The 15,144-nt window shown below is 43.5% G+C and overlaps 1 protein-coding gene across 5 annotated transcripts in view; it reads right to left on the bottom strand.

Moving 5' to 3' along the window:
- The window catches only part of LOC122212877 (gamma-taxilin-like), a 131,304-nt gene that overhangs the window by 102,414 nt on the left and 13,746 nt on the right, over nucleotides 1-15,144 (bottom strand). For all 5 annotated transcript variants that reach the window (XR_006199343.1, XM_042926853.1, XM_042926854.1 and 2 more), the window contains exons 2-3: nucleotides 13,642-13,945; nucleotides 11,474-11,565 (exon numbers count right to left, since the gene is read on the bottom strand). Coding sequence is in view for 4 of the 5 variants with exons in the window: in XM_042926853.1 (XP_042782787.1) it covers nucleotides 11,474-11,565; nucleotides 13,642-13,930 (381 nt within the window). In the remaining variant the exon portion in view is untranslated. The remainder of the gene's footprint in view (nucleotides 1-11,473; nucleotides 11,566-13,641; nucleotides 13,946-15,144) is intronic.

Raw genomic sequence — 15,144 nt, 5'->3', positions numbered from 1 at the left:
CCGTGCTGCCTGGCCTCACTATTCTGTGAGGGCCTCACTGTTCTCACAGCGGGGGATGTGAGAGTCCCCAGTGGAGGGAGGAGAGGTTGCAGTGGCGCCATTTCCCCTCCAGCACCAACACGGTGGGTGGGACTTCAGAGAGCAGTACTGCCACTGCCAGTGGAGGCAGGACCCGCTGACACCCCACCCTGTCCATCCGTGCCTGGCAACTACTTATTTACTGGGGAAGGAAACAGGCATTCAAGTCCAAAAGGCACAGAGAACTCCCCTCAGAATCAACAAAAGCAGGTCAACACCATGACGTATCATAGGGAAACTTGCAAAATATAGGGATAAAGAGAGCATTCTGGCAGAGAGGAGTTAAGATGGCAGGGCAGCATGGAGACCCTGAGTTGGTCTCATCCCTGAAATGCAGACAGATCAGCATCAAACCATTGTAAACACCTGGGAAAATTGGTCTGAGGATTAATGAAACAATCTGCACACCTTGAGCCTCAGAACTTGGCAGGTCTGTGGTGCGAAGAAGTAAACCGGGGTAGAGAAAAGCCATGGAGGGCAGGGAGCCATTTTGGCAGAGAGAGAGAGCAGAGAGGGAAAGAGAAAAGGGGGAGAGTGTGGGACATCGGGAGCGTGCAAGAAGAGAACTCTCCCTGAAAGTAGCTGGAGAGAGGGAGAGAGAAAAGGGTGAAAACACTCAAAGAGGACTGGACAAGAAATCTGCTCCCTATCACCACTGATGGGGGGAAAGGAGAGCATTTCAACAGCACAGGATTGTGTTAACAGTGGAGCACGAGTCTGACGTTTCAGAGCTCAGTGCCTGGTGGTGCTCTGGTGACAAAGTAGGGAGAATCTCCCAGGAGCAGGCAGCGTGGCCTGCGGGGTCCACGTGCCACATGGGGAGAAGCAATTTCCCTGCGTGGAGAGAATCTGGTAGAGGCCATATGGCCTCTGGCCTCCCCATGGGAAAAGACCCCACAGGCCCAGGAGAGCTGCCTCATTTGCTGGCATTGAGACAAAGACGCCAGAGTGCAGAGAAACCTGGCCCCAGCTGCGTGCTGTGATCCGAACCTTTGAGGGTGTGCTGGCGCACAACTGTTTTCTGGGACAAGTCGTCACCTGCCCATTGCTCCCAGATAACTGGCGTGTGTCCAATCCGGGGGAATCTCTGAAGCCTGGGGTTCTGAGACACAGTCCCATCGGAGATCCAACTCTGGAGGGAAGTGCTGCCTGGCCGGCGGACAGCCTGGACACAGACAGTGTGGATGCAGGGAGTGGACAGAGGCCTGAGACAAAGGAGGGGTGCTTCCTCACGTGAGGGTACAAAATTCCCATTCCAGAGACTGGAGAGCTAGCTGAGTGAAGTCATTTTCTTCTCTAGCGTGCGCCCCCTCCCACACACACTCATCAACGCTAGTGAGCTAAGCAGCGCCACCCAGCGGAAAACAAAGTCCACCCCCGCCCGGAGCCTGACCAACCTGTGTCCTCCAGACACATCTCCCAGAAGACCAGAACAAATCCCTCCACCTGTCAAGTCTGTGGACTACAGCGTACTGCAAAATTTCAGTTCTAGGGAAAAGTGGAGGCAACCCCACTCGGATTTCATTCCGTACGCTTCTTCATCTGTTCATTCTCTTTGCTTCTGTTTTTCTGATGTGTTCTGTTCTCTTTTGTTATGTTGGTTCCTTTTTCTTGCACTCAGAAGGAACAACTTTTTTTTTTAATTTTTCAAGTTTAAAAAATTTATTTTGTTTTCTTTAACGGTTTTATTCGACTTTACTATTTAAATTCTTTTTAATGTGTTCATTTTTTAAGCTCTGTTTCCTTTCTCTTTTAGTCCCTTTAATATCAAGCATCTCTTAACATGCAGACAGATGCATACCTAGGATCTAGCTTCCTTTAAATGATATTTTTGTTTTGTTTTTAATATTTTACTTTTAACTCTTTAAGTTATTAATTTATTTCTCCCTCCAACATGACAAGATGGAGGAATTCACCCAAAATGAAACGAGAAGAAATGACACCTAAGACGTAATCAACACAGATACATGTAAGATGTCTGAACTAGAATTCAAAACCACAATTATAAGACTACTAGCTGGGGTTGCAAACAGCACAGAAGACACCAGAGGCACACTTTCTGCAGAGATAAAAGAACTAAAAGCTAATCAGGCCAAAATGAAAAATCCTATACCGAGATGCAATCAGGAATGGCTGTCATGACGGCAAGGATGGAGAAAGCAGAGCAGCAATTCAGTGATATAGACCGTAAGACTATGGAAAATAATGGAGCAGCAAAAGAGGTAGGAAACAAATGCAAAAGATCACGATACAAGACTTAGGTGACTCAACCACTTGTGAAAGAGGAAGGACATTCATATCCTAGAAGTTCAAGAGGAGGAATAGAGAAAACAAGGGGCAGAAGGTTTATGTGAGCAAATTGTAGCAGACAACTTTCCTAATCCGGGGAAGGACACAGACATCAAAGTCAAGGAGCACAGAGAACTCCCATTAGATTCAATGCAAAATAACCAACTCCAAGGCATATCATAGTCAAATTCACAAAACACACAGACAAGGAAAGAATAATGGAAACAGCAATGACAAAAACAGTTCTTCACCTACACGAGGAAGCAGGCCAGGCTTACAGCATATCTGTCCACAGGAACTTGGCCAGCTATAAAGGAGAGGCAGGATACTTTCACCGTGCTGAATCAGAAAAATCACGCAACCAAGAATGCTTTATCCAGAACTGCTGTCATTCAGAATGGAAGGAGGGATAGAGTATTCCAGACAAGCCAAAACTAAAGCAATCTGTGGCCACTAAACAGGCCCTGCAAGGAGTCTCTAGGAGGACTCTGTGAGTGTAGAAAGAAACAAAACGGAACAGAACAGAACAGAATGTAAAAGAAAACAAACACACAAACAAACAAACAAACAAACCAACCACAAAACAGATCAAAAGCAACCAAAACCTAGAAAGGGCAAGAGAATTTCACCAAAAAGACCACCTCCACAATGGCACTAAATTCATGTCTAAAGGTAATGGACCCAATGCTCCAATCAAAAGGTAAAGGTAACCACTCTAAAGGTAAATGGGCCCAATGCTCCAATCAAAAGACCCAGGGCATCAGAACGGATTTCAAAACAAGGTCCATCCAAATGCTGCCTACACAACTCTCATTTTAGACTAAAGACACTTGCAGATTGACAATGAGGGGATAGAGAACCACCTATCGTGCTACTGGACATCAACAGAATGCTGGAGGGGCCACACCTGTATCAGACAAACTAATCAGACCAAATAATTAAGGGGTCTATCCATCAAGAAGATCCAGCAATCGTAAATAGTTACGTCTCCAAGTGGGACCACTCAAACATGTAAGCCAATTAAGAACAAACAAAGAAAATCATGGATACTAATACCATAACTGTAGGGGACTTAAATACCCCACTACAACAATGGACAGATCATCTAAACACAAAATCAGCAAGGATACAATGGCTTTGAATGACAGGCTGGACCAGATGGACTTAGCAGATATATTCAGAACATTTCATCCTAAAGCAGAAGAATACACATTCTTCTTGAGTGCACCTGGAACATTCTCCAGAATAGATCACACACTGGGTCTCAAGTCAGCCCTCAACATGTGCAAAAAAGATCGAGCTCATGCCATCCATACTTTCAGACCACAAGGCTATGAAACTTGTAATCAACCACAAGAAACAAGTTGGACAGCCCTCAGAAAGATGGAGGTTAAAGAATATCCTACTAAAGAACAAATGGGTTAACCAAGAAATTTACGAAACGATAAAGAAATACAGGGAAGCCAATGAAAATGAAAACACGGCAGTCCAAAGCCTTTGGGAGGCAGCAAAGGCAGACCTAAGAGGTTTGCAAATCAGGCGTATCTCGAGAAGCAAGAAAGTCCCCAAACACACAATCAAAACTTGGCCCCGAAGGCGCTGGAAAAAAGAACGGTGAATAAAGCCCAAAACCAGAGGAAGAAGGCAAATGATACAGATTAGAGCAGAAATCAATGACATCGACTGATCAACGGACCAGTAGAACAGATCAACGAAACTAGGAGCTGGTTCCCTCAAAGAACTAACAAAACTAATAAACCCTAGACAAAAATAAAAAATAAAAAGGAAAGGACTCAAAAAATAAAATCAGGAATAAAAATAAGAGAGATGACCATCAGTACTTCAGAAATACAAACAATGATAAGAGAATATTATGAGCAGTGATATGCCAACAAACTGGGCAATCTGGAAAAAATGGACAGACTCCTAGAAGCATGTAAACTACCACAACTGAAACCGAAGATATAGACAATTTGAACAGACCCATAACCAGTAAGGAAACTGAATCGTAGTCAAAGCTCTCACAACAAAAACATTCCAGGGCCGGATGGCTTCCCAGAGGAATTCTACCAAACAGTTAAAGAAGGGTTAATACCTCTTCTTTCAAAGCGGTTCCAAAAAGTAGGAACGGAAGGAAAACTTCCAAATTCATTCCATGAGGCCAGCATTACCCTGAAAAATGCTGTTTCGAAGGCGCAGGTGCACCCAAATGTTTATAGCAGCAGCACTCTCAACAACTGCCCATCTAGGGAAAGAGCCCAGCAGTCTTTTGACTGATGAATGGATAAAGAAGAGGTAGTGTATTTACGCAGTGGAATATTACTTGGCAGTCAGAAAGAATGAAATCCTGCCATTTCCAACAACGTGGATGGAAGTGGAGTGTATTACGCTAAGCGAAATAAGTCAGTCAGAGACAGACGAATACCACACAACTTCACTCATATGTGGAATCCAAGAAACAAAACAGATGGACGTAGTGGAAGGCAAGGAAAAAGAAGGTAAAAACAGAAGGGGGACACATAAGAGACTCTTAAATACACAGAAGCAACTAAGGATTACTCGAGGGAGGAGCACGGGGGATGGACTAAACGCGTGATGGACATGAAGGAGGACACTTGTTGGGATGAGTACACCTGGGTGTTACAGAGAAGTGATGGATCACTAAATTGTACGCCTGAATCCATTGTGACCCTCTCTGTAACTTGACTTTAAATAAAAGTTAAAAAAAAAGAGACAACAAATTCTGAAAACAGCTAGGGATGAAAAAGGTCCTTAACCTACAAGGCTTGAAGTTAGCAGCAGACCTGTCCTCAGAAACCTGGCAGGTCTGAGGAGAGGAACAGGAAATACTCACGGTGCCGAATGGGAAAAATGTGCAACCGGGAATTCTTTATCGAGCACCAGCAAGGCTGTCACTCAGAATAGAAGGAGGGTTAAAGACTTTCCCAGACAGACAAAAACCAAAGCAGTTCGTGACCCCTAAACTACCAGGCAGAAAATGTTAAGGGGACCCCCTGAGTGGGAGATTAAAAAAAGAAGATAAAAGTCCTGAGCAACAAACACGGCAAAGGACCAGGTCACCTGAAACACCAACTCTACACGTTAACACGATGGCACTAAAATCGTATCTTTCGACAATCATTTTGAATACAAATGGACTAAATGCTCCATCCAAAAGGCATAGGGTATCAGAAGGGCTAAGAACTGACACAACTCAACACCAACCCTCCCCCTGCAATTATGCATTCAAAAACGGGCAGAGTGCTTGTTCAGATGTTCTTTTTTCCCGTGTAAAAACACACGCAGATGGCCAACAGACACATGAGAAGATGTTCAAACTCACTCATCTTCAAGGAAGTGAAAATCAACACAACGAGATTAGGGGCTGATACGTGTCCCAAAGGCTAAAATCCAAAACATAAGAAACGACATGTGTTGGTAAGAACATGGAGGAAAAGAACACTCTTGCAGTGCTGGTGGGAATCCAAACTGGTACAGTCATACTCTTTGGAAAGAGTATGGAGCTTCCTCAAACACATTAAAAACAGGATTACCATGTGAGTTGGTAATTCCACGACCTTTTGGAGGTATTTACCTCCAAAGAAAGAAAATGAAACCTTAATCCGAAAAGATACATGTCCCCCGATGTTTCTGGCCACACTGTTTATGAGAGCAACCTAAGACAAATGGATAAGAAAAACATGCACCTGCACAATGCAAAATTACAGAAAAGGAAGAGATCGTGCCATCTGCAACAACATGGTGGGACCTGGAGGGTGTACTGCTAACTGACAAGAAGTCAGACTGAGAAAGGCAAATAGAAATGATTTCACTCCTAAGGGGAATCAAAAATAAAACAATGAAATAAGCAAAGAAAATGCAGAATCAGACCCATACACAGAGAAGAAACTGATGGTTGCCAGAGGGGAGGAAGCGGCAGAATGGACAAAATGGGTGGAAGGGAGTGGGAGATACAGGCCTCCAGTTACGGAACGAGTCAGTCTCAAGAATCAAAGGCACAGTATTCGGAGCACAGTCAATGATGTAACAGCGATGTAATGGGACAGATGGAGCTAGTGATGTTGTAATAGCGATGTAATGGGATAGATGGAGCTATCCTGGCACACTTGTGGTGAGCATAACCTGATGTATAAATGTGTCAAATTCGCTATGTTGTACACCTGAATCCCATGTTGCAACCACACACAAATTTTGAGAAAGAAAGAAGGAAAGGAGGGAGGCAGGGAGGGAGGGAGGGAGGGAGGGAGGGAGGGAGGGAGGGAAGACGGGAGGGAGGGAGGAAGGAAAGAAAGAAGAGAGAGAAAGAAGGGAGGGAGGATAGAAGGGAAGCCATGGGAGAAAGAAGGGAAGGAAAGGTAGGGGAGGGGAGTGGACAGGGCGGAGGTAGGGGACAGGAGGGGAGGGGAGGGGAGAGAAGGGAAGGGAAGAAAGATGGAAACAAAGATAAAAGGAAGCAAGGCAGAAATGAAAGAAGGGAGAGAGAAGGAAGCAAGGAAAGAAGGAACGGAGGAGGACTGGAAGGAAGGGAGGGAGGGAGGGAGGGAGGGAGGGAGGGAGGGAGGGAGGGAGGGAGGGACAGGGGTAGGGAGGGAGGGAGGGAGGGAGGCAGGGAGGGAGGCAGGGAGGGAGGCAGGGAGGGAAGAAAGAAAGAAGGGAAGGAGGGAGGAGGGAGGGAGGGAGGAGGGAGGGAGGGAGGAAGGAAGGGGAGAGAGAGAGAAAAGAAAAAAATGAAAGAAGAAAAAAAAAAAAAAGAAGAGAAAAGAGAAGAAAAGCCAAGCCAAGCCAAGCCAAGCCAAGCCAAGCAAAGAGAAGAAAAGAAAAGAAAGAGAAAACCAAGGGGCAAGTATTTGGAAAAATCTTAAAACCTATATCCCAAATGTCTCTTGGTGGAAAAAAAAATGGATCCCGATTTACATGTCAGACCTAAACCTGTAAATGTCTTAGAAGAAAACTTGGGGAAATGCTTCATGCCATTGTAGTTGACAGGGATTCTTGGACTGACGCCAAAAGCACAGAAAGGGAAAAAAAAAATAGCTTGACTTCATGAAAATTGAATATGTTGTGCATCAGAGAATACCATTAAGGGAGTGAAAAGGCAAGTGACAGAACAGAAGAAAGTATGGTGAAATTACGTATCATAAGATATTAACATCCACAACTTATAGGCAGTTCCTAAAGCACAAGAACAAAATAACAACCCAATTTAAAGATGGGCAAAAGACCTGAATAGACATGTCTCCAGAGCTGACCAACACATCGCCAATAAGCACATAAGAGATGCACACTATCACTAATCATTACAGAAAGCAAACAAAACCACCGAGTAAGACACCATCGCACAACCATTACGATGGCTCTTATTACACAAACAGAAAACAACAAATATTGGCAAGGCTGTGGCCTAATGGGATCTATTCTGGAGAAAGTTCCTTGAGCACTTGAAAGAAGGTGTGTTCTGTTGCTTTGGGATGCAATGTTCTGTATATAGCTTTTAAGTCTGCCTGTTCTATTGTGTTGTTTAAGGTCAATATTCCCTTACTGATTTTCTGTCTGGATGATTGGTCCATCGATGTAAATAGGGTATGAAAGCCCCCTACTGTCATTGTATACGTATCTATTTCTCCCTTTAGGTCTGTTAATGTTTGTGTTCTCTATGTGGGCGCTCCTATGTTGGGTCCATAGATATATAAACATGTTAGGTCCTCTGCTGGACTGACGGATTTTTCATTATGATATGCCCTTCTTTGTTCTTACACAGTTTTTATTTGTCAGGTTATTTTGTCTGATGTGACCATAGGTACCCCAGCTTTGTTCTGGTTTTCATAAGCATGGGATGTCTTTTCCCATACCTTCACTTGTGGTCTGTGTGCATCCTTCCATCGTAAGTCATTCTCTCACAGGCAGCATATAGATGACTGTTGTTTTCCAAGTCCATTCAATCACTATGTTTTTTTGATTACACGATTTAGTCCTTTTACACTTGGAGTAGTTATGGATAGGTCTGTACTCGCTGCCGGCTGTTTTGCAGTTACTCTGTTTCTTTTCCTCTTGTCCAGCTCTCTGGGGTTTGAGGAGTTTCTTAAGTGGTATGCTTACATTCCTTTCTCAACGTCTTTTGGTTATCTACCACAGATTTTTGTCTTGTGATTACCAAGAGGCTCCCGCATGACATCGTGTGTGTGTGTGTGTGTGTGTGTGTGTGTGTGTGTGTGTGTGTGTGTCTATTTTGTGTTGTAACAGCTTAAGTTAGGATGCATTCTAAAGCTCTACATTTTAATTCTTTGCTCATGTTTCGGGATGTTATGGCACATTCAAAAAAAAAACCCTTCTATCGTGTGTGTTCTCTCCGTGATTATTGTAGTTATGGTTAGTTTTACCACTTTTCCCTTTTAACTTTCAAACGAGGTTTGAAGTGATGAAGCTCCTGCCTTTATAGCCTTTCACCGTGAGCAGTATGATTTACACTTCCACGTTGTGTTGCTGATTGGTGTCCTTTCTTTTCAGTCTGAAGGACTTCCTTTTACAGTTTTAGATTTCACGTCTCCAGGATATCCTTTACCTCTCCTTCACTTCTGAATAACAGCGTTAGCCTGGTGGGTATTCTTAGTTAGTCACAAGTGTTCTGTTTGTTTCCTTTCAGAACTTTGAGTATATCATGTCACTGACTCTGGCCTGCAGTTTCTGCTGAAATACCTGCTGATAGGCTAACAGGGTTCCCTTGTATGTAAATTGGGTTGGTTTGGTTTTGGTTTTGGTTTTGTTCCCTTGCTGCTTTATAATAATCTTTGTCTTCAACTTTTAACGTTTTAAGTACAGTGTGTCTCAGTGTGGATGTCTTTGGGTTCATAATATTTGGAACTGTGCTTCCTGAATCTCAAGGTCTGTGCTTCCTGGATCTCAAGGTCTGTTTCCTTCCCCGGGTTAGGGGGGGTTTTCAGCTATTTTTTAAGTAAATTTTCTTCCTCTTTCTCACTTGGTTCTCCACTTGATGTTGTCCTGTAAGTCCCTTTAGCTATCTTCACTTTTTTCCCATTTTCTCTTTGCTCTCTGATGGTGAGCTCCACTGCTTTTGCCAAAAAGTTTACCGACCCTTTCTTCTACCTCACTTGGTCTGCTGTTGAAACTCTCTGGTGTATTTTTCAGTTCAGTTAATTGTATTCCACTGCTCGACCACTTCTCTTTGGCTTTTTTTCTTTTTTCTTTTCTTTTGTATTTTCGATCTCTTTGTTAAAGCGCTCACTGTTCTCATCCATTCTTCTCTCAGGTTTGGTGAGCACCTTCATGACCACCACTTGGGACACTTAACAGAGAAATTACCTGTTCTGTTTCATTAAGGCTTTGTTTGTTTGTTTGTTTGTTTGTTTGTTTGTTTTCCCGAGGTTGTATCTTGGTGTTTCTGTTGGAACACACTCCACTCTTTCTTCATTTTTCCGGACTCCCTGTGTCTGTTTCTATGCAACAGTTGAGGCAGTCACCCCTCCCAGTTTTGAGGGGATGCCTTGGGTAAGAGGAACCGCGGAGTTCAGCAATGCCCTAGGTCTTGGTTGTCTCTCAAACCTTCAGGATTGTCAATGGCCTATTTTGCCCTTCATAAACACGCATGTTCAGTGTGCCAAGACCTGTTGGGGTCCCAATGTAGGCGGATCTCAGTGAGCACTGAGATCTGTACTAATTGGAGTACAGCCCCAGGTAACACATTTTAAAATACGCAAATATATGCAGTTCTGTAGGACCAGAAGCAGAAGCTTCCATCTGGCTGTTTCCCAGAGCAGATGTGTAGCTCTTGCCTTTCCTGACGTGGCAATCCCCAACAACTCTGATTGCTGCCATCTTTGCATCTGGACCGTGTGTAGGCCATTCAGAGACGCTCTAGGCCATTCCTGCTTCTCCACAATTTTCAGAAGGTGCCAGGTTGCTAAGTGGGGTATACTTGTGCCACTTGGAGCGGTAGTAAGTACAACTGTTCCAGCTCTATACTTAGAGTCAGTTATTCAGAAAAGAGTAACGTGTATGCTACAGAGCAGATGCTTTCAAACAGATGTGAATGGACAAAATTCATCACTGGTAATTCACATAGACACCTCACAACCCACGAGAATTGCCGCATTTACCTTGGAACCAACACTTCTAAAACATTCCTGCCACGATTCTTCAAAATGTCCTATCCCATTCTTCACTTTTTTTTAACTTTTTTTTTTTTTTAACATGTATGTATTAGTGAGAAACAGACAGAGACAGAGACAGAGCACGAGCATGGGAGGGACAGAGGGAGGGGGAGACATAGAACCCGAGGCAGACTCCAGGCTCTGAGCTGTCAGCACAGAGCCCGACGCGGGGCTCGAACCCACGGACCGTGAGATCATGACCTGAGCTGAAGTCAGACGCCCAACCGACTGAGCCACCCAGGTGCACCGCCGCCCCCCCCGCCCCCCCCTGCATTCTTCACTTTTAAACTGATGGCAGGGTTTCCTTGTTGAGAATGTTTCCATATACCCAAGGTGAATGCTACTTGAAATAACATGGGCCACAGACCAGAACAAACTCTTTATACAAGTCAGTTTCTTTGGAAGATGCAATAAAAATAGAAAATTAAAAAAATAACAATAAAAATAAAAATACAGTGCCTGGCATATAGTGGATGCTAAGGAAATATTTTCCTGAGAAATAGTACTGTTTTACTACACTACTTCACAACACTCAGCTTCAGTCAAATGGTTAAACACTTTTGAATCTAACCGTGTTTCAGGTTCTACAATTGCTTAATCTACATATAGAAAATCATATCCTCACAACTGTCAGGCATCTAAACGTATGAGGGAAATGCTGACCTAGGAATGCCAGAGCTGACTGAGTTTTAGGAAAGCTATTCCACATCCCAGAGACTAGTAAAATGCTGTATCTAAGCATACCATAAAATGAGGCCATACAATCAACCTAAGTCTCAAGGAATTAGATTCTTACCCTCAATTTTGTAATGAAAAACAACTTTACATTTAAAACCATATCAAAATCACATCTCATAAGCTTATCAGGCACATGCACCTTTCGTTATATTTTATACGGGCTTTGCACCCTTAATACTCACAAGATCAGCATATGTCTTACAGAGAGCTGCCAGCTTCTCCTCTGGAGTTGAAAGAGTGTTTAAGGCTTGCATCAATAGTAACACTTCTTTTCCTGATGGTCCAAAAGGAATGGAGGAAAAAAAAGTACCAGAAGGATAAAATTAATCCAATCTGTCAATTCTACATAAAAATTATGTTCAGCTATCCAGATTATGATTTAAGGGGACATTAGATACAGGCTCACCAGGAAATCAGTGAAACTATTTTCAAATTCTTGATTAGAAGGGGTCAGCCTCCTCCCTGCCCCACATCGCTTCACTTAATAACTAACACTACTAGTGGTCAGCTATTTGGCACTGACACTGTAAGAACACCACTGAATGAAAGTGTAAGTACTCTAACTTAGCCACTGGTTCCAAATTAAGACATTCTACAAAGGGTCGGAATGTCTTCAAAAGCTTTCTGCTAGCCAACTACAAGTATTCAAGGAAGTTTAAGACTACCTAAAGCGCACATAATCCACAGGGACACACACCTTTTCCAGTGACCAATGTGACTTAATGACTGTTTCCTGGTGATTTACCAAGGATACTCTGGGTGCTAATCAAGATTAGGGCCAAGAAAAAGAAGTGAAAAAAAAAAAAAATAGCTCTTTCCTTGGGGAGTTTTACAAGGATACTTTAATAACTGTGCCAGGGATGGGGCGCCTGGGTGGCTCAGTCGGTTGAGCGTCTGACTTCGGCTCAGGTCATGATCTCGCGGTCCGTGAGTTCGAGCCCCGCGTCGGGCTCTGTGCTGACAGCTCAGAGCCTGGAGCCTGCTTGGGATTCTGTGTCTCCCTCTCTCTCTGCCCCTCCCCTGCTCATGCTCTGTCTCTCTCTCTCTCTCTCTGTCAAAAATAAATAAACGTTAAAAAAAAATTTTTTTTTTAACAGAGAAGAATAACTGTGCCAGGGAGAAGCGGTAGCTGAGGTAAGTGGGGGCAAGCAAAGGGTGCTTCAAACTAAGTGATACGCCTCATCCTGTACCCTGCGGGTAGGTACCTTTTTATTTTCTGAATTGTTCCCTCTTGTATGTAGGACGTTTCATTTTAAAAATCTGAAGACAACTTTGATAGTTGTCTTAAATTTAATAACTTAAATTAAGTTAAATAACTTTAATATTTTACAAACAACTATGCATGGGAAAGAGGAGGAGGAACAGGCTGACTTCAAAAAATACTCTGCTATGACAGCACACACAATTTCCGCAGTGAAACCATTTCTCAGTCTGTTCAAGGACAAATACAGAGGGAATACAATTACCGAATGTGTAAGAAGTAACCGTCCATGTAAACTCTAATTGTATGAAGGTTTTAAACTGTAACCATCTAAAACTATTTAACAATTTTAACCTGAAGCTATAATTTACACACATTGGTGGAGTGATGGGTTCTGAAGACAGCTGTCTTGTTGGCGAGGAATTTTAAATCCTTCTCATATTCCTGTAATGTTAAAGTCCTACAGGGTGCTCAAAAGCGGATTTTTAAAAATTCCAAGTTATAGGCAGGTACAGAACTCATGCAAATCAAACCACGTAAACGTTACGTACAGTAGGAATTTTAAAAATTGAGAAGCAACCCGTAAGGCCAAGTAGGCGTTTTAGATTTTATTCCTCAAATGTAACATACCACATTCTAAGCCCTAACCTGTCAAACTAACAGAGCAGGAGGGAGAAAGCACACCCTGAAAAGCATTCTTGTGAGCCTGCCTTCTAAGCCACAGAAAACATATACCGTTTCCAAATTTTAGTGAAGAGTCTTTTAGATAAACTGAGCACATACAGAGGTCTCGCAGTAATTACTGGTCAGATTTCCACTCCACTCCACTCCATTCATTTAAAGGGTTAAATATGGGGCAAAACAACAGCACTGCTGCCCAAAGGCCACAAACTTTTTCCCCCAAAAAACAATTCTTGATTATTTGCAGAGAAATAATGTGATTCCTATGACCAGGCTTCCTACCTCGTCATATTCTCATCCTGATTGTAACTGCCAACCTGTTCCAAGAACACAGAGGTGTGTTTTCACCTAACCACATCTTAAGACAGACTTAAAACAGACTATGTTCTGTCATTACCTGTGCTGCAGAAAGGCTAGGTAAAATGAGTAGCGTGTGAAAATGTCCAAGCACTGAGCAGAAATTATTACCTAAGGTTTTTCCTTTGTTCCTGTTGCACTGTGCATCTTGCTGATCATCAGAAGGATCTCTTCCACCATCTGGCCCAGGAGGCTCCATTCTTGACTCTTGCGTGCAGTACACTGGGTTCACCAAATTCCTGTTCTTTCTTATAAAGTTACTGTCTTCATCCTCTTGCAAGGAATGCCTGCTACTTGCGCCAGCACAATTTGAGTCTTGGTGCTGAAGAGTATCGTTCGACTGAGAGTCACACAACCTATCTGCTTTTACGCCTAGCCTGCAAATTCTAGATTCATCCATCGTGCCACTCACAAGCTAGAAAGAATGAAGAGGGGGAAAAAGAAATTTTAAAAAGGGCCATGGAAGGGGCTAAATCAATTGTAGTGAAGGAAGGGGAACTATGCAGTGCATAAGAATACAGTTTTCCATCCTACATTGCTCATGTCTAAACATACTGTGTACTTTTCGTATGTGGTACAATCAGTGGGCCCATCATCATTTCACAGTTTTTTTCCCCCCTCCTTTCACAGTTGTTTGCAAAATAGCAATGCCAGTTAGAATCAAAGGAGGCAAAGAGTTGGGAAGGACTACCATAATGGTAGAATAGAAAACCCCGAGGCTCTGTCCCTCCAGCAAGTAACATGCTGGCAGAATCCACCAGAATCAACTTCTGCAGAACTCTGGGACCTTCTCAAAACTTACAACACAAACACAAAATAAAACTTATAACCCAAACGGAAGGCTGAGCGAATGAAAAAGCAGCTGTCTTGCAGCAGGAGAGAGCACTGTGGGATTTTAAACTTCCCACCAACCATTCCCTATACCCTACGTCAACAGTGACCATGGAGGCGGCAGCCCACACTCTTAGTGCCAGAGGGAACAACGCAGACATTATTTTCAAAGGATCGTGGTCCCAGTCAACCCTTTCTGGCAGGTCTCTGAGAACCGTGTACGTAGGTTTGCCTCTGTTTTACTTTGGGGAGAGCTGTCCCAAGACTGAGGTAGCTTCCCAGGATGCTCTGGATACAAACATCCCAGCCACAAGTATTGACTTCAGCGGCTGGGTGTATGGAACAACAATCAGGAAAAAGGAAGCGAGAGAGAGAGAAAAGCTAGAGGAGAGAGAAACTGGGAAATGAGATGATGATACAGGCTTTTCAAAAGTTCTGGCATCCGCCTGGCCTTCATGTAGAAGTGAGAGCTAACGTGTGAAAGCAAAGTTATCAACAGCCTGCCTACGCCGTTCAAAAGCAAGTGGAAACATGTCTTGTGTACTGATGTGGGGCCACCCTCTCCCTCTTCACGTCCTCTGATTTCTTCCTGTGTACCCTGACTTTAGCCACCTTAAGGAGGAGGATGGCTAGGGTCGGGAGTAAGGATTCCCCATCCCCCAACGGAAGCCAAAGGCCATACGCATGCATCCCAGCATGCTGGTGTACCGTGGACAACAGAGGGACTCAAACTTTTATGTCTCTGTTTGGAAACAGCTACTGAAGTCACTGCCCCCATCTGAG

The sequence above is a fragment of the Panthera leo genome, assembly GCF_018350215.1.
Source record: "Panthera leo isolate Ple1 chromosome Y unlocalized genomic scaffold, P.leo_Ple1_pat1.1 chrY_random_Un_scaffold_84, whole genome shotgun sequence".
Classification (NCBI taxonomy): domain Eukaryota; kingdom Metazoa; phylum Chordata; class Mammalia; order Carnivora; family Felidae; genus Panthera; species Panthera leo.
The sequence above is the reverse complement of the archived record's forward strand: the minus strand, read 5'-3'. Positions and strand labels throughout refer to the sequence as shown.